At 37.8% G+C, this 19957-nt stretch overlaps 1 protein-coding gene across 5 annotated transcripts in view; it reads right to left on the bottom strand.

Annotated features, from left to right (window-relative positions):
- Positions 1 to 2112: 2112 nt before the first annotated feature.
- The window catches only part of CTNNA3 (catenin alpha 3), a 470553-nt gene continuing 452708 nt past the window's right edge, over positions 2113 to 19957 (bottom strand). For 3 of the 5 annotated variants that reach the window (XM_054071284.1, XM_009568184.2, XM_054071287.1), the window contains 2 exons: positions 18563 to 18697; positions 2114 to 5416 (listed from right to left, as the gene is read on the bottom strand). In XM_054071284.1, the coding sequence (XP_053927259.1) occupies positions 5129 to 5416; positions 18563 to 18697 (423 nt within the window). In that variant the 3' untranslated portion in view covers positions 2114 to 5128. Of the gene's footprint in view, positions 5417 to 18562; positions 18698 to 19957 lie in introns of all 5 variants that reach the window. The other 2 variants (XM_054071285.1, XM_054071286.1) reach the window with 1 other exon arrangement.

The following is a 19957-nucleotide window of genomic DNA, read 5'->3' as shown; positions in this document are numbered from 1 at the left end:
TTATGACTGTGTAGTAGTTGGTACCGGGCAGAGGAAGACAGTACAAGCCACACAACATTATTGCGCACAAAATATTTACACAACTAGCAGTAGGAATGGTTTGCTGCCTGCTTCTCTTGGTTGTTGCCAATCCAAGCTCTGAGAGGCATCTCTGAGGGTTTGATCTTTGCAGCTTGCTGGGGGAGGTCTTTAATACCTCAAAAAGAAAAAAAAAAGTGCAACTTACTGTTAGGAAGGCTTCTGCTATGTGCATCAGTTGCTGTAAAATAACAGTTGGGTGAATAATAAAGAATTTATACTTAGATAATCTGCAATTAGGGAGTGGAAGAGCCTCTTAAAAGTTTTTTCCTTTGATCATTGTAAGGTCTTTAATTCGGGGAAATTCTCCTTTCCTGGAGAAGTTATTCCTTTAAATGATAGTCTTCCACCAGAGAAGCTGAAATAAACAGAAAATTAGTTTTCTTCCTTTCTCCCATCCCTTCAGCCATGCTGGCTAGTTGGGCAAACAGAGCACGGTGGGCTGTTCTGTATTTTGAAAGCATGGGAGCTGTTTCCTACTGCATTTCCATCTAATAAGAGAGCTCTGGGAACTAAGCAGACAAAATGCCTCCCAGCAGGCTTGCTGGAGCAGTTAGCACCAGCTCCCTCAACATCCTGTACCCCTGCCTCCCGGCAAGAGCAGTGCCAAAAAGGAACAATCTGCCCCATAGCTAATGAGCTTCATGACTATTTTCAGCTGCTGTTAAATCATTTGCTGTCTTCTATAAAAATAATTGAGAACTACAGCAGACAAGTCAGTGGCTCTGAAATGGCCAGGCTGATATAAGGCGGAGAGCCTGGAGGAAGCGTTATCCTGTGTGACAAGACATCTCTGTAGTCTTCAGCCTGCTAAAACGCAGTCATTTTCATCATCAGGAAGTAGAACATGAATATTTCCTATCCTGTAAAAAGCTCCTTAAAACCAAAATTGCTAGATCCATCTTTTGCACTGCAAGCTTTCATCTTAACTATTTCTTGTATGCTGCAGTCAAAAATCAGGCACTCAGCTTTCAGTTCCTTTGACCATAGCAGCAAGTTTCTCTTGCTGACAACAGTCAACAGTGTCTTTGAAGCATTTCCTGGTTTCTTTTTACATAATTCTTAAGCCATTTTTCTGCTTTCGATAATTTTTTTCTCTTTATGCCAAGAAAGTATACACAGAGATGCATTTTATTAATTGGCAGGCGGTATATTTTGTTGCAGCAATACCACTTCAGTGTAAAACACAAAACCTGTAAGATTTTTTCACCAACAGTGCCAGTGCATTTACTTCACTTTAAGCAGTAGTTCCTCAAAAAAACCCAAGTCCAATAACCATCTTAGGAGAAAGAGTAAGCCAGTTCTAATGATCTCCCAGGGACAACAAAAATAGAGCGCTTAGCATCATCTGCTTGATGTTTAATTATTATGTAATTACTCTACTAATACGCTCTTAAATTGCACTCTATTGGACTATTTCAGATGACTGCTTTTGTTAAATTAAATTTTTCTTCCCAGCACCCCAGTGGTTTTAGTGGGTTATTGGAGAGGAAGCAGATTATTAATAGCTGTGTATAACCAGACTTACCTCAGTGTTACAGGTAAAATTCATCAGGATGTAGAGGAGATGCTGTGAAATAAGAATGGAGGTGGGAGCTCAGAAGAGAGTTGGGGTCACTTCTGCCTCAAGAGACCACCAAGAGCCACTGGCAAAGGTGGGGGAGTGAGAGGGCTGAATGGTGTTTTTCAAGGCAATTGGGATTTGGGGGATTGCTCCACTGTGTGGTAGAAAATAGGCAGAATTCAGTTGCTGAATCCCATGTGCTAATGTCAGGTCAAGATGTGGTTTCATATTTACCTGAGGGCACAAGAGATGAGAGTGCTTTGGTTACTTACCAGGAATGGCTCACTAAGTCAAGCAATAATGAAGTAATTGGAACAAACGGCAAACCATGCTTAGCATAGTCTGCAGCGACAGGAAGTGCTGTTTACAAATTACAATTGCCAAATACTAAAGGAAACAATATCAGCAGTTAGAACAGACTGATGCAACCAAGTTGTTTATTAAAAAAAAAAAACATCAAAAAATCAACATCTTTGGGATTCGTGGAAAGGTCTTGAATGTACTAATGTGTTTCAACAATACAAAATACAATCTCATATTTTAATGCTCTACTGATTATTTTTAAATAAAATTGCCTTCAATTGTCCATCGTACTTTGCTCCAAAATATGGTGATAAAGAGAGGACAAGGCAAGCTAATGAAATAATGTGAGCTGCAGAGATGAGAAGGCCTTGCAAAGCTGCAGCTAAAAGCACATTTTTCAGAGGACATGCTGATACGCTATGGACATCATGCACACATAGATTCAAAGCAACAAAAAATCATATTGCCCAAATTAGGGGCTAGGAAGGAATAAGTAGATTGCAGGATGAATTGAATAGCTGCTTTTGAGTAAAACTTACTAGGCAGCACATCCTCCTTTGGCATTAACACTGACATAGAAGTGGTTGTTCCCTGTTTCACAGACCTGCTGATAGGGTTAATGAGCTAATACACTGGGCTTTTCACAGTCTCTAGAATTTATTTCTTATCCATCTGCCTCCTCAGGCAGGAATAAACTTTACCTTGTTATATATTTTCACTTGGCTTTGAATTTAGACAAGAAAACGAAGCCTAGATATAATTAACTCATCATTCTTTTGTGTCTTTAAAAATCAGCAGTGGGGTTTGATATTCTTGTTCATTTAGAGGTTGTTTTTGCCTAATAAATTCCTATGTAATAGGAATAGTATTAGAAGTTGAAATCAAACTGGCTGTTGAGCATGGCCAAGATAAGAAAGCTAGCATTGCAGGAAGGAGCATTAAATTCAGCAATAAACTGTGCTTTAGTGATACTAATGCTAGAAAAACTCTCAATTAAACCAGAATGATAGAGTACACGTAGTGTGCCAGAAGGCTGGCAGTCCTAGAAGCAAACCTGGCAGGCTTTTGAACTGGTATTCCCTAGAGTTGGAGGCCAATGAGGAGACATTAAAAAAAAAAAAAAAATCCAGAAACACTAAAAGATGTCTTCTCAGTGGTGTACATGCTTTTTATTAATAACGTGATAACAAGACATTAGTTACAAACATTTGATGTCAAGGTGATCTATACCAAAGGTGTAGCTTGGAGACAAGAATTTATTGAGAGTAATATTCCCCAAAACAAGGTTATGTCCACTTGTACCTTGCTGAGGAAGAAGGCAGTTTAAGGGGATGGGTCAGAACGTGAAATACTACCTGGAGATTTTGGCTTTAAGGTATGACAGTAATGTACACTCTCTTGATCGCTGTACCACACAGAATCTTTATCTCAGCTCTGCTTAGTCTGCCAGCAGACCTACTGAAATGTAGGTTATATGACCTGCTCCATAATACCTCTGCCTGCTCCGCTTAACTGCTAGCTGCTTCCCTGTCTGTAGCCCTAAGAAGACTAGGGAAGACCTATACGCATTCCTGAGATCTTGATGTAAAAGTGCTGGAAGGAATTTGAGTTAGAAATAAGCATTTTTTCTTCCAAATTTCTCCTTTCGTTTCATTTAATGGGTAACAAAGTTATTGAAGGTGGAATGATGATCTGTCAAATTTTTAATTCATGATCGCTATAGGTTTCATGGGGTTTCTGAACCAACAGCCTAGAAATTGTACTGCTCCACTGTCCTGAGCTCAGAAACAGAGTGGCCCCCAAGAGGAAAAACACAGTTTATGATTATTTTTGCTGTTCATATTGCCCTAGGTAGGTGCACTGCTGTGCAAAACATGTAAATTAATGGAACAGCAGCCTACAGTCTGGAACCACCGCATAATGACACATCATGAAGTTCTGGCATTTGCAGGAACCCTTTCACCTTAGCAAATATCAAAAAACACACCGAAGTACCTACTTAATGGCCAAGCAAAGACATCCTGAGTAATAATTGGATTCTAGGAAAACTTAATGACGTGGCAGGGAAGATAAGTTAAGTTAGACTCTTTAAAAAAAAAAACAGTCCAAGTGCATTTCAGATTCAAACAGATGTAGAAAAAAATTACTTTCACTAAATATCTTGCATAAGGCTAGTGGTGATCACAGACTAATAGAACTTAACTTGATTACACACTTTGAGATGGTGCAGCCATTTAGCAAGTCACTTACCAGCACAGTTCTGCCTTTAGGACTTTACTGTCATAAGAAAAGTAATTTAAATCACTACAGTTACCTTGCAAAAATCTCATCATTCCTAAGAGTCAAGACATTCACAGACTGATCTCAGAATAATGATATATTTCATATTTGTTCTTTTGTGCAGTGATTAGAAAAGTTTTTTATTAGTAGTATCTGATTTATCTGGACTTCCAAGTGTAACAGTCAGCAGATTTATTAGGCTCACAGAATAGAGCAGGGAGCAGAACGCAGATTAATGTTAATGTTTCAAAAGGTGTTTAAAGAGCTATTATTACTGCTATGTTTCAGTCAGTGCTTTTTTATTGCATTACTACATCCATGTTGTTAAAACACTTTTTGTGTTTCATCAAACACGTTCAAACTTACATTTCCAAGGCTGGGCCTTGGATGAGGGGAGATCTTTAGATCTTTCTATCTAGATACATGTTAAGGGCCCAGACTCCCAGCTGGCATCAAGATTTGATGATGCTGATAAAGGATCTGATCCAAGAAACACAGTGTTTAAAAAGCTCTGTGTCATAAAATACATGCAGTTTAGTATTGGCCGCATTCGTCCCTGGTGAAGGAATGCTGAGCCTAGTGGATGCGGTATGACTTTGGGCAGGTTGACACATTGCATCCTTCTTTCCAACTACAGCACAATCCCATAATGTATCGCTCAAAGTGCTTTGCTGAAAACATGCCAGTATAAAGATATGATAGTTTGTCACTGCAAGAGAATGGCATTTCTTTTCAGCTGCGTGCCTCTAATTAATCCAACAGCATTTTCAAATAATTTAAGCAAGTGTTATCTTACAGATTAAGAGAAAAGCAAAACATTAACATATATAATTATTAAATAAGTGGGGTAAGAGATGAAAAAAATCATCCATTCAAGATAGGAACATGAAACGTGGCAGAATATTAGACTACTTCTCTGCCTCTAAATTCACTCATGACTTGAACAGGATGGATTCTCTTCTTTGCAGAACCTTTTCTGACAGCTGCATAGATTTCTTCTGGCTTCTCTCTTTTAATTAGGGGCTTCTTCTCTGGAGCCTTCATTCTCCACATCACAACAGGATGTCGTGGGCCAGTAGGACTCTGAATCTTGATAATCTTTGTGGATGCAATGTAAGACATCTTCACTGTCTGTACCACAGCATTCATTAAATTTTTGGCAGCCTGAATTAGTGAAGTGACGCTATCCAACTGTAATAAGAAACAGAAACATTAGCCTAGGAAGGCAGTCTGCTTTAATCACAATATGCTGAGGAATAAACATCAGCTAAAAAGTAAGACTAACATAGCAAACCCCAATTTATCTGTTTTCTTTTGGTGTGTTTGATCAGTATATGCTTCACTGCTCAGAGTTAAAGTGATATATAGAAATTTGTGCTGGTGGAATATAAATGCTTATGTAGATAATGTTTGCTGTTTTCTTTTTTAAATGTGAATTCATGATGCTTTTCTGCAGGGTATCATTGTAATTGCTATCGATGGGTAATGAAATGAACTCAAAGAACAGCTATGAAAATGACCCGTTGTTTCCTTCGTGTTGGCACTAGGTAAAGTCTCCAGCTGCTCCTGTCACCTTCCAGGCTCACACGCACACTCCTGAGCAAAGTCGAGATACTGTGAAGTGGCTAGTTTTGTTAGAGCTGCTGAACCTAATCTCAGCAGCCAAGATTTTTAAGGGTAATTAAGAGCAGGATATTACACAGAAATTGCAGTGGCTGTGTGGCTTCTCAGACTGTTAGAGCAATGCCAGCCTAAGAGGCAGAATGCATAACAAACTGATCCGTATCACTTGCTACCATCCTCAACAGTATACTGCATAGGCACACAAGCAACAAAGCAAAGACATTTTCCATTAATAGACGTGGATATATGAAATAGTGAGTTTAATTCGAACTGAAAAACTACTAACTAGAACAAAAATGACCACTAGCAAGCAAGCTGGCTCTGCCAAACTGCTCTGCAGTGTGATACAAGCAAACCACTGATTGTACTGCTCCCTTCATACATCCGAGGCTTGCAGACTGCACATTGTCTACAAGCTGAGAGCAGAGTGCCGGAGATCCTTCACTGTCTTAGTCACTTCCACAGCCCCAAGGGCTCCGGCAGCCTAGCTAGAGGCTGACTGTCTTACCAGGATTGCACTCGGCATGAAGTTAATATGATCCTACAATGTGTGTTGAGTAGAAGTATTTTATTTTGTGTTAAAACCTTCTCCTGCAATGAATATTACTCTCAGAATCTAGGCACAAATCTGGTCCGACATGCTCCAGAAGGAGATTTCAAGCAGGCTGTATGCAGAACAGAGTTACTACTCTGATGGGGAGCACTATGATATCGGAGGACATGGCTTGAAAAACCAAGAACAAGCACAAGTATTTGACAAACGGCCAACATTGGCAAAAGAACTGATGCCAGTCAGTATTACTTCAATGAGAAAACACAGACTGCTAATGCTTGGATTCATCCTTTCAGAAGCAATAGGGACAACAATCGCACCAAAGGGGAAGAGGTAATGTTATACATTGTATGCCACCCTGGGCACTTCAGAAGGTATTGCCACACATCTGGTGCACTCAAACAGGAAAAAAATGTACCATTTTATGTGAAATGTTTGCAATTTTATTTTTGGTCACATGGGAAACTATTTTGAATGGGGTCTGCTGGCAGCTGAACAATGCCCTGTTTCTTTTTGAGCACAGTGCTTTTTGTACCAATAAATTTCTTCTGGATTTCTTTGCTTATAAATAAAGATCATCTTCTCCCTCCAACTTAAAGAACACTTTCTAGGGACACATGTGGGGCATAAGTGACCTAAATGACTGGATTTTTACCATTAAAAAAGACACTATAGCCCTACTAAATTAGAAAGTTAATAATTTCTATTTGGAAAGGAAACTCAAGTCTGAATACCCTTACGAAAGCCCTGTTTTATGTATTTATTATTATTTTAATATTACTTAGTGTTTACTACCTATAGTTCTTATTTATTTAGAAATATTTCTTATTATAATTTTTTACCTAAATAAATAAATTCTACCTGAGGCACCTGTCATTTCATGACCTCCACCCCGAAACAGGAAAGAAGAGTATTAGAAGTAAAATTTATATCAGTGTTGCAGGATGAGAACAGCATTGGGTTTAGGACCACATACAAACTTCAAATGTGAAATGGTCTGCTTTCTAGAGTGCATGTATGTACACATGCACATAATAGTGTGTGTACATGTGGTTACGTACTTAAAGAACATTTTAAGGAGTATTTGTCACTTGCATATATGCTAACACTGAGGAAGTCCACTATGATTATTTGAATGTAAAAATAGTGGGACTGCTCTGTAGAACTGTGTTTCAACTTCTAAACACCCTCTTTATTGAAACTTTTCTTTGTCTTCTGTAAAAGCAAGGAAGTCATTCCATTGGCTTTAGCGGGAGAATGGTCTCGTGCTTTGTCATCCAGGCTAGCTGCAGTGTCTTTTGCAATATGCAAATTTGCAAATTGAGTTGTTAGGAAAGGTTCAAGGTCTTCTTCCCTTTGCCATGTCAAATAAATTGATCAGGTGAGAGGAGTGCATTATTGTCTGTCTAAACATTGGGTTGCATAACATTTTATACACCAAAAATGCAAGCAAGTAAGGCATTAAATGAAAAAAAAAAATGCAGCCAAGGGACTGGATTTAATTATGTTTTGGGAGCGACTCTGAACTGGGACGACCTTCAGTTAATATCATGTTTACCACTTCTCTCCAGAAGTGCCAAAACTCCCTTACCAATTCCTCCCTGCTTGCCCCTAGAAAGGTAAAATATTTTGAAGACTAGTTGAACACACACATGTCTAACGGGAAACTGAAAATATCTCTGTACTCCAGGAAAAGGTGTAAAATTTACCAGATGGCTTCTAAAGTTCATTCTTGCTGCAGCATGTGAGCTTCTCAGAAAGGATTTCCAGTTTATAATAATCATGTATTCTTTGCACAGCAGTATTTTAACTATCAATGGTAAGCATACTTGGATCCTGTGATTTATAAACAATTTTGTGGTCTCTAATTTTAAACTCTAGTCGCACCCTGCTAGGCTTAGCAATACAACACAGTTTTTGTGATACTATTTGGTGTGAAGGTCAAAGCACATGGCGACCTTCAAGCCTAAAGCTTGTTTCAAATGCCGCTTTTAATCCAAACATTGTATAAATTTCTGTCAGTAAGATGTTCTGCTCAGAAACCTTGCCCTTAACACTCGTGATGCATTTTCAGTTCCCAGCTGTATCCCTTTTTCTAGGGAGGCTGAACCAGCATTGTAGCCATTAGCTCCCTGGCACATGAACTGAAGTCTTTTCCCAATTTCAAACTTCTGAATATTATTGACAATCATGGAATCGATCATAGAATGCTTTAAGTTGGAAGGGACCTTTACAGGTCCAACCCTTCCATAGGACATCTTTAACTCAATCAGGTTGCTCAAAGCCGCATCCAACCTGACTTTGAATTTTTCAAGGGATGGAACTTCCACTACCTTCCTTGGTAACCTGTTCAAGTGTTTCACCATCCTCATTATAAAAATTTCTTCCTTCTTTACAGTCTAAATCTACCCTCTCCTCACTTTAAACCATTACTTTGTCCTGTCACAATAAAAACCCTGTCCCCAATATAGAAGGAATGAGAAGGAGAGAGAAAAAGTTTCATGTGAACCTTTTTCTTTTGTGCTAACCGGAGGATCGATTACACGTAGATATACGTATGCATGCACACATACAAAAATGTTGATTATCGATTGTTTTCTGGACCAGCTGACAATGCCATGATCCTGACAGCATCTTAAGGGCTTTGAATAGTCTTTTTTTTTTGCCCCAATGGTCAATAGTGATGGCAGCACACACTCTTACTTTTCTAGCTTTGGCTGGGTAGTAACAGCACTGTGAAGAAGCTGCTGTGTGCCAGAGGAAGTAAAAGAAAAGACTGTTTTCTTTCTATGGCAGAAGCTATATGGGCTTAAGGGCTTAATGAAGTGGAATCCTTTCAGGAGATGGTTACTACTTACTTGCCTTTCCTCTCCTGTGGAAACTGAACCTCCAGTTATCACCTCATTCTGGCAACTGTAGCTCCTTTCACAAGATGGCCATGGCTGTGGGACAGTCCAAAGCTTCTTCACCACACCATTATGAATTTTTTAAACTATAATCATTTCTACATATATATACTGTAAATGAATAATAAATAAAAATTATGGGCCTCTAATTTTGATCAGGTTGTAACTACAAACTAATACATAGCATGTTAGCCTCATAGCTTGACATGACCTCTGGGGAGCAGATTCCCATCAGCCCTGGCATTGTAAATACTGAAAATCTGAAGACTGAATTATAAACCCAATTGTACAGCTGTATCAAACTGGCTGAATTTCACTGCCCTGTTGCCATGCCAGAGAATCAGTGCTGAGATACAAACAGGCTTGCAGAAAAGGGTACGTGAACCAAAAACAAAAATAAAGAGCTGCTCTGTGCCTTCATGCTGAAAAGCAGAAGACCTATCTACCACAAAGGCTGCTTTAATGCTGGGGGCTGCTGCAGCTCCCACAGCGGCAGGGGTGTGAGGGTGGGTGGGTGGTGTATGTCAGGACAGACAGCAATCACCATTAATTTTGCTTTGCTCTAAGCATCTCTGCATAGGCAATGAAATGCAGGGAGACCTACTTAGCGCTGCCCTTTAAGCTATCCATTATCAGCGGCATTTGCAGTGCCTTAGTGTCCACATTCTCCTCTCAGTTCTCTGGGAGTATCTCACACTAGTCTTACATCTATACAGAAAACATGGATATTGGGGTCTGGGGATATTAACTGCATTAAAAATTTTGGAGAAGCTTTTGGAAGATATTCTTGGACGAGTATTACAGAGAGTGAGAACCAGGCCATATATTTTATCTTTTTTTGTCTCTATAGAACACCTGTTTTTATACTTCAATGCCAGTAATATTATAGTTTGGTGTTAATCTGTTGTTCTTCTATAAATCTAATGTACTCAAGGACAGTCTCCACTTGGATGCTTCTATCTCGGATATTCAGCAGCTCTTCAAGGTCTCATAACATACCTAAGAAAACTGTTGAAATGAAACTTGGCATAAACGAAAGATTGATAAAATATTCATTGACCATTTAAGTTCTTTTCATTTAGAGAGATTTAGCTGTTAACTCTTCACTGTATAGCAAGTGGTACGTTAAGATTCACCAGTCAAACAACTCCAAACTAAAAGCTGTTTTATTTCTGTGTGACTTCCACTTCTGCTGTTCTGGCACTTTCCAAACACAGTATTTCAGCCTCTACATTTCACAGGTCTGACTGTCAGTAAAGACACTTATTCATAAAAGGATTTAGGAAAAGCATCCCTTGCCTTATCTTTCCTCATTTAAATATGTCATCTCTCCTGTGAGCATTAGTGCATTGTTTCCATTGCAAAAAGAAATTAAGGATGATTGTGTAATGACTGTAACTTCATATTATGGCAAAACACAGAAGATACAGACATGAAGACAGTAATTAAAAAAAAAAAAGTCACCTAAACCCTGCTGAAATCAACTCTCTCTCATCTCTAGCACTTGCATTCCTCTTCTGTAATGAGTCCTGCGTGCAAGCAAGCAAACGTTCCATTGCACACTAAAGCTGAAGAAAAGAGAGCTCAGAAAAAAACAGAATTTTGAAACTATATTTTCAATTTGTTTACATGCATTCTACTTTTCACATTTTTGTGAAATGATTTCATATCTTGAAATTCCATGTCTTGCAGTAGTAGCAATCCATTACTACAAGAAGTTTAACGATTTAAGAAATGATATGGTCATTATTTTTATTTAATATTCAGAATGATTAAGAGAATCATGACTTAGAATTTAAAGAAACCCTGTCAAAGTATTTTATGTTCAGTTACTAAAAAATGCCTGCTTTGTCATGTGTCAGTAGGAATTGTTTCTGTAGCAGCTAAAGAAATACAGAACTTCTCAAAGACTGTAAATAAGTCAGTCTCCCACTCACATTCTTTGTGTAGATTTGCAGACAGTCTCTGACATAAAGGAGTGGAAGACAATTGGAATGAAGCTACAAGAAGCTACAGAAAACAACAGTAAAAAAAATATTTTTTGATGTGTTACATACAAGTCTGGATTGGTCTGCTGAGAGCATAATTTATTGGGTTTTTGCAGTGAACTGAAGTTTTACCATTTGATCACTGATTTATCAATTGTTAAAAATCTCTGAAGACCTATTTACAGTTCCATGAGACTTTCATTTTTCACAGAGGTGAAAACTAAGAATTTACTATCATATACACAGTTCTTTAATCAATGTTTGAAGTCTGAATTTAAAATTCTTCTGGAGACAACATCAGTCCTTAAAAGTTTATCTTAATTGAACCAGTTTAAATACATTCCTAGAATAATTTTTTTTGTTACACTGTACTGAGATTTTTTTATTTTTTTGACAACTACTTCTGAAAATAATATGAATTCTACATTCCTATGAAGAGTACTGAGCTTCTGAGTAGTGCTGCAGTTAAGTAGTATTTACTACATTATGCTTTTCATTTTTCTCCCCATCTTTTTTACTATGTGTAACAATTTGCTGTTGCGAATTATTTTATGGTTCTTTCACTAAAATTGCCATATAAATTAAAGTTATTTGATCTTTTAAGACTAAAAGTAGCAGAAGAATCAAAACAGGTAAATTATTAAAAGTGAAATCCTGACTGTTGATATCATTGGAGTTTTCCTTGGCCTGGGCCTTACTTACCTTTTTTTTTTTTCTGAGCTGAGGGTTCACATTTCCACAGTTTTTTCTACACCCAGATCAGTAATAATGTAATTTTAACGAAAAATTGATATCTTGATGTAACAGTGACACCAAAAGATGGGTCTTCAAGAAAGCACAGGTAAAGTTCTAGAATTGGAAGCACTTCAGTAACTGATATGTTTCTTACTGTAACTGTCCAATAATATATCTATTGTGGGTTCAATCCTAGTACAGGTTATATATAAAATAAGCCAAAGGGAGACTTGCCATTGCAATTCTTTTTCCCCATTACTGGAGACTGTTCTCTGTGCCTTCTGCCCACCTCTGCTTTGCCATGCTCTCCCTTTGGAATACTGAAGAGATTTCTTCCTGATTTGTGGAACTGACCTCAGGAAATCAGCCTCACCGTTTGAGGGAGTGATCTGGGATGTTTATTTCCAATTAGCTGAGTTTTACTAAAAGTGTGGCTATTCCGTTGGTTATCTATGTCTGTCTGCCTATCTAGTAGTTACATCATATACCTCAAGGGTATTAGGGCTTTATTCTGTGTTTTACCTATCTTTCAGGTGGGGAAATTGAATCTAGTGAACTAAATAACTATCTGTTACCAGGATCTGCATCAGCTGTGTAAGATTCAAAGAACTGAAATTGAGTGCTATAATTAAACCAGGGCCTGTGTCCACGTTAAATGATAAACAAGTTACGTAAGTACTGTAAAACTGTTTCCCTGAAACACAAGAATGGAACATACGCTTAGAGAGGCGGTTAGCTCAGTCCCTCCCAAGTGCTGCTGCTTTCACTTGCAGAAGGCTTTAAATAAAGGGAAACTATTTTTTAATAAACAGGTCGCTGAGAAAGAGACAATAATGGTTTAATATAAATAATTTCCTTGCTGTTTCCATCAGCTGCTTTAGTTTGGGAAGAAACTGAGTACTTGTCGCGATAATCTTTTACATGCACTGAGGCGAAGAACTATAAAATACATCCTGATTTTTTCTAATTAGCAAAGTAATTATTATTAGGGAAAGTTAACTGCCTTGTACTGCACATTACCAGTAATACTACTCGCTGCTTTAAATTACTTTTTCCTAGGTAGATGTAGTTTAAAAAGCAATAGCAACTAAGTTTTGTGTAAGTAATTAACCGGACAAAACAGATCCCTTGCTTTTCTCCCAAAGGCCAGGAGTTTTCCATACTTGCACCTACTGGCACACACTAGGCAAGAGCAGTGAAAGATGTAGTGTTACTGAAAAGAAACCCGGTGAAACACTGCTGTCAACTCTCAGTAAAGCAAACAAACAAACAAAACCAAACCCACAATGTAGCAACTCTTAGTAGTTAACGCCAACTTTTAGAAAATTAGCTTCTTCTTATTTTCAGACTCAAATACCAATATAAGAAGTAATTTTATGCATAGTGTAAGGCCTTACGAGGAGCCGTCCATCATTAGTTCAAACTGAACTACACGTTCCCAATGGCAAAATATCAGCACAGAGAAACAATCCAGCTGAACAAGAAGCCGGAGCTATGGACTTAAAGCAAGTCAAGAAAGAAACTTTCACACAGAAAGTCACACAGGAGCAAAAGCAGGACAGCAGCACTAAAGTCAGTGGAACAAACCTATAATAAAAGAAGTGGGATGCTACAGTAGCCAATATATTGACTATGTTCAGTATGATTGCCAGCTTGCAGCTTAGCCCTCTGTTCCCATTCTTCAGTCCTACAGGAGCTAGGAAAGTAATTCTGTCCATCTTGACTTTTCTTTTAGTAAGAAAAAGCAACCCCAAACAGAAACCTTGAAAGGAACTGCAATGCACTGCTCCCCATCGCCTCCCCTGCCAAAGGAGCAGCTTCAAAAGAGTTCAGCAAAATGCCAACTCTCACTGTGTGGCTCCTCTCCAGCAGTAACTGAAAACCTCCAACTGTAACGAAGACATTGAGCAGCTTGTCAGCTGCCACAGCCCTCGCATGTTGGCTGAGACGTGATTTTCTTAGAGTGTGGTTATCCAAGGATTGCGACTGTGTCAGCCAATGGCTTTGTGGCAGCTACAGATATCCTACCTCGTGTGTTTCTGCGTGCTGGCTTATAGCTTTGTCTCCATGTGCTTTTACCTGTGGTATAGCCTTCAAAGCTGAAATATGTTCACAGTAATATCATACAGACAGGCTTTGATTTAAGCGGTATGAGATTTCAGTGGTAACTCGGTAAGTGAAACAGACATTTAAATCCAGCCTTGCAGCATGAAGTTAGAAGCATTAGAACACCTACATTTGGCTTAATATTACCATTTAAGTAAGTCTGGTTCTTAAGAAACCAACAGGAAGAGTCAAAGATAAATCAAATGAAACATTTGCAAGACAAATAGAACGAAACAGCCTTCAGTACGCAGGTAAGGCTGGCTAACTTGTGAGATCTTTTCTATGCCATTTATAAGATTCTGTGATACCGTAACTCTGCAAACACTCTCTTCCAGATTTCTGCTTCCTTTTTAAGGCTAAAAAGCTCTGTGTCCTTTGCCAAAAACAATATAAGATGAAATACAAGAAGATAATGACTATATATAGCACAAAACAGAATTGCCTGGTAGAAGATGGTCATGGCAGGGGAGCTGAAACAGGATGATCCTTAACATTTCTTCCAATGCAAATCTTTCTATAGTTCTATGATTCTAAGTCAGAGACCACAATGCTCATACATAAGATATGCTAATTTTCTGCCCTGTGATATAATTCTTTTCATTTCAAGCCAGTGCTGGGAAAAAAGCAAGCTGCCAATGTGCAAGCCTAACATTGTGCAATGTTATGCACAATGAATTATCAGACATTAAATTAATTATCCGATTATCTACATAAATAAAAGCAATTATTTTCAATCTGTGTACTGCAAATGTTACCCCATTGTTGTGTGCCTGAAGAGGCACATACTAATTCTAATTAATAGAAGGAATTGTCCATTTACTGTTTGGACACACCTAGTGAAGACTTACTGAATCCTCACCATTTATATTCGTGAGACTTACAAGCTGACGATGCTAGCTGCATTATTTAAAAGATTAAGTAGTTAATGGGAGCATGAAAGACTAAAAAGTCCTCAAGGAATTTTTAATGAATGAAAAAAAAGTCAAAACTACAACAAATGAAGAATTAGATGCTAATAATTTACACATCTTCACACCTTTTCCTCTTTTTCTGTACCTGACCCTTTTATATCCAATGTATCTAGGGCTCTCTCTGGGCATTTCTGTGCTACTGAATAGAATGAAGGTGCCAATGTTCAGCAAAGGGCAGTGAGAAAGACAGGTGTCCACGTAACTGTAGTAGAAGACTACAAGATTATATGGCCTGAAGTCAAGAAGCCACGAGCTGAGGGTAGCAGTTACAAGGACTATCAACTGGATACTCCCTGAAGCACTTCAACAGCCCTAGGCTAACTGCCCTCGTTAACCTACACTAATGATATGGCAGAGTTATTAATCTTAAATAAGAAACATTCCAGGAGAGGCTGTCAGAAGAGTGTTACAGGGAAGACAAGGACAAGGGCGCAGGGGACACAGATGAAAAACAACTAATGAAGATAATATGAATGACAGAGAATGAATGGCTATGAGCTGGGTTTCTGGATTATAACATACTTTTACATATGCATAGCTTTCTTTGTTGTCATGGGACATCAAATTCTAAAGCCCCCACATGGACTTTCAAAGCCAGAATAACCAGTCATTTTGTAGTGAATTTCTCTCCTACTCTGCTTATCATTTTATGCATACAACAGATTTTTAATTCCCATATTCTCCTAAAATTGAAGCAAATGAAACACAAACAGTTCATTTGTGTATAGATTAGAACAAGCCTCATAGGAACGCCATCATGATTTAGTTTGGTTGCATTTTCACATAGCCACAATTTCAATTGAGAAGGGACAGTTGAGCACAGCCAGTCACGAATGCCCTCCCTTTCACAATAATAGACATTTAGACCAGTGAGGGGGGCTGTGTGTGTGGTTAAATTTTGGGTTTTTGGGTTTTTTTCTTATAACTATGGATACCAACAAGGTATGTCACCACTGACTTTAAAAGGCTGTGGTTAAAAGTGCAGATCTCTGGGAGCACTAGCTGGCAGCTTCTGTCTCTTTTACAGGTCTAACCTTATCATTCATGTTTTTTTTCAAAAATGCAATCACTGCTGGAGCGTTTTCCAAGACTGTTTTAAGAGAATAGCAACCAGAATTTACAGCATCTCAACTTGACTCCACAAAACACTTCCAGAACTGTTCAGGACTCTAAGCATGTCCTTAATTTCCACTGTCTTCAAGCTAAGCATCTGTTTAAGTGTGTTTATTGAGCTAGGACTGAGTTAAGCACTTATATGAACAAGTAATGGCTTTCCTGAACTGGACTTCTGTAGGAAGACGACATATATCCTCATCTTCCTTCCTTGAAACAGGATTAAGGTCTATAGTCATCCCTCTAGGATTGTGAATGAAATTAACTTCGGGGCTTCATATTTTAGGATTAAAATTTTTGCACCAGAATTATGGACATATCAGTGACACAACAGAATGGTAAAGAAAACAATGTAAGTAACGTTACAGCAGGAGAAAAAAAAAGAGTAAGAATCAAACTACACTTCCAAAATTTCTTGCAGTGACTTCACCAATCAGCTGTGCCTAGTAATGGAAACAGGACCAGGAAAATTACACATTGTATTTATCGGGTGGTATGCAGATTTTTGTAGGTCTAGGGTCTGTGTGAATCCAAATTTGCCATAGCGGACAAGTCAAATTAAATAAACACTGTGATGTGCAAGAAACTCTATCTTTTAATTAGTTTTGCAAGCAAATAAGGTTTATCTGTGTTGTGCACTGGTTCATTCGTCAGTCCTCCAGTACTTTCTAACTTACTAGATAGCTAATCTCAGATTTCCAGATTTCACTGAAACACAAGAATGCCAAGACAACTAATAAATGTCTACCAGATCACTGAATTGGAGACTATGAAGAAAAAAAAAAAAATGAAAAAGTGTCTCAAGAAGTTGCAGAGAAGATAGAAGTAGCCAATTTTTCTTGGCTCCAAAGTGAGTGGCCAGCAGCCTGCTAGCATGAACTGCCGCCTGTATATATTGCCATCAGTATCTGCACCACCGCTTGTTGCACAGCTGTAGTGGACTTTGGGGGAGGTTTATGGCAGATTGAAGCCTCGCTCTATCTATCTATCTATCTATCTATCTATCTATCTATCTATCTATGTACCTACCTACCCACCCACCCACCCACCTACCTACCAACCAACCAACCAACCAAACATGATCTGTGGGAGCATGTTAGAAGCACAGAAGTTGCTCAAAGCAGAGAGGGTTACATGGATTTCTGTTGTGTGGGACGATTGGAAGTAGATTATAACACAGGAAAGTTAAGAGCATTGATAGCAGCAGACACATGCACGGAAGGCATTAAACAATGAAATCCAGCTTAATCAATCCACACTGCTCATGGAACTGCTTCTAAAAAGAAAGCAGAAATGGATAATGAAAATAAACCCGACTAATTTACAACCCTAGCAAACCCAAGGATTGCTTCAGAAAATATACATTCTATTCAAAATTACTTATCTGTTGGCTCCAGATTTTTAAATATGGTCTCTGACTTATCATTTGAATAGCCAACAAAAATATCCTACAAAAAAATCCGTGTTTCAAATCTCACATCAGCAATAGAGGGCTCATTTCTGATTAGTTTATAAACCATATAAAATGTAGTAATAGTTTTACTGATATATTCCAGACTGTGTGAATGAGAATTTACTATAAAGAAAAAAGTATTTAAATGGTAAGAAGTGGGTTGTTAAGCTTTTGTTACCTGCTTTGGTACCATTTAGCAGATTTTACTTCTTGAAATCATAATTGCATGTGCTACAGGCAATAACATAATAAAAGAATATGTGAAGGTGAAGACATTATATGAATGCCTATGATCTGATTTGTGCTGAGAACAAGTGTATAAAAGTTCCACAAAATCACAAACAGTACCTTTTCCATGGCTAATGATACATAGCTGTATTGGGGCTAATGATTCTTAAAATTAATGCAAAAACAAGAAATCTACTCAAGAATGAAGTCACCTTGCTCTTAATTTTCCTTATTTCTGTAGGGATGTAGAATGTCCTTCACCTTTTCCTTCTGAACTGGCAGTGCATCTGTGGGGATTTCTTTTTTATACACAAACACATATATGTGCATACTCCATGTATGTAAATAAATGAATCAGTATCTTCAAATGGGTTACAATTCTGAAACCCAAATTACTCCAGAATAACAGTGAAGAATAATATGTTTTGAGAATTTAAGAGAGAAAAAAAGCAAAACAATAAAAATGCAGGTGATGATTTCTATTCCTTCTAAGCCACCAGTCTTATGCTTCCTTGCCTTAGATTCTCTGAGCGTGAAAAACAGTAGGGAATAAAACCAGATTCAGGACCACACTGGAACATCTTATAAGCACAGAAAAGCACAATTCCATTTATCATGTATTTTGATTAACAAGAGTAATTTATACCATTTTTCTACTTACGGCAGACATGATGAGCTCTCCACCTAGGTTCTGGATTTCTGCTTTAACTTGACTGCAGATTTTGAGTTGATGGGAGTACAGCTTGATCTGTTCCAGGTAAGCCAACAAATCCTGTTTGCATGATTGGTCTGGACACTGAAGATCAAGAAAAGAACAATTAAGCAAACATTTCAACAACTTGTCTCAGACATCAGGTTAACGCTTCCCTGAGGAGTATTCAAATTGTATGTGAGTGTATCCTTGCTTGTCACTGCAGCTGTATCAGCTGCTTCGTTTCATTCATTTTGTGAAGCTTTTAAAAAAAATAAATTGAGAAGCTCAGAATAATCCTAAGCTTCTCCATATTCAGTTTTTACTTAATACTGCTGGGCTTGCTTTAGCAATATTTCTAAACGAATTCTTTTTTGTATAAATAATAATTACTTTCCCTTCATTTTCAAGAAGATATCTACAGTAGCAGTAATCATTATGTGGGCAAATGTAAACAAAAATGCAGAGCAATGTTAACATTTATATGAAATTATACATTATCATATAATACGATCTACGGGGTTTTCTGCTCCACCCAGAGTTTATTGCTCCAGAGATCTTCAGTATCAGAGGGAACACAAAAATAAGACAAAGTTCCGATTTCAACACTTTAAAATACAGTATTTTTATAAAAATAGCATCTTTCTACCTTTACTTCTGTGAACTCCCAAAATACTTGGTGTACTTGGAGGGGAAATATTGCTATGTGAGTACCAGGCTAGACACCTAAGGCATGGTACGCGTTTATTCTAAAGCTGTTTTTCATTGCTCTGGCAGAATAAAGGAATCTTAAGGTGAATGGTGAGTCCCTATCGTGCTACCACAGCTCTAAAAAGTGAGCACAATAAATAAGAAATGGATCCCTACAGTTTTCCAGAGACATGTATTTAGCCTGTGTGCTGTACTTACATTATAAATACGGTCTTTTTCTTTTGATATGAAATTTGAGTTCAGCTTTGTATATTAAAAAAATGTATGTTCCCACCAACTGCAGTGGCAAAAAACAATCTTATGGTTTTGTACAGTTATTAAACCTTTGGTCTTATGGATTTGTGGTCAATGGGATTGAAATTGAAAACCTGCTAGAGGTCAGAAGAAACACCAGTCCTACTTAATTAATGAAATATTTACTGAAACTAATGGGTTTGCTGAAGAAACTTGATACTGGTTTAAAACGGGGGTGTGATGATTCTAGTCTTCATGACTATGCAACAGAATAGAAATGATTGGTTAAGAAAACAAGTACATGTTTTAGACTTGGGAAAAGGTAGCAAGGAATAACAAAGAAATAAAAGCTAACAAGATAAAATTAATTAACATTAATTAAAGGTCAGCCTATATCTCATGTTCTGCTAGATCCAATAC

This window comes from Cuculus canorus, chromosome 7, assembly GCF_017976375.1.
Source record: "Cuculus canorus isolate bCucCan1 chromosome 7, bCucCan1.pri, whole genome shotgun sequence".
Classification (NCBI taxonomy): Eukaryota; Metazoa; Chordata; class Aves; order Cuculiformes; family Cuculidae; genus Cuculus; species Cuculus canorus.
The sequence above is the reverse complement of the archived record's forward strand: the minus strand, read 5'-3'. Positions and strand labels throughout refer to the sequence as shown.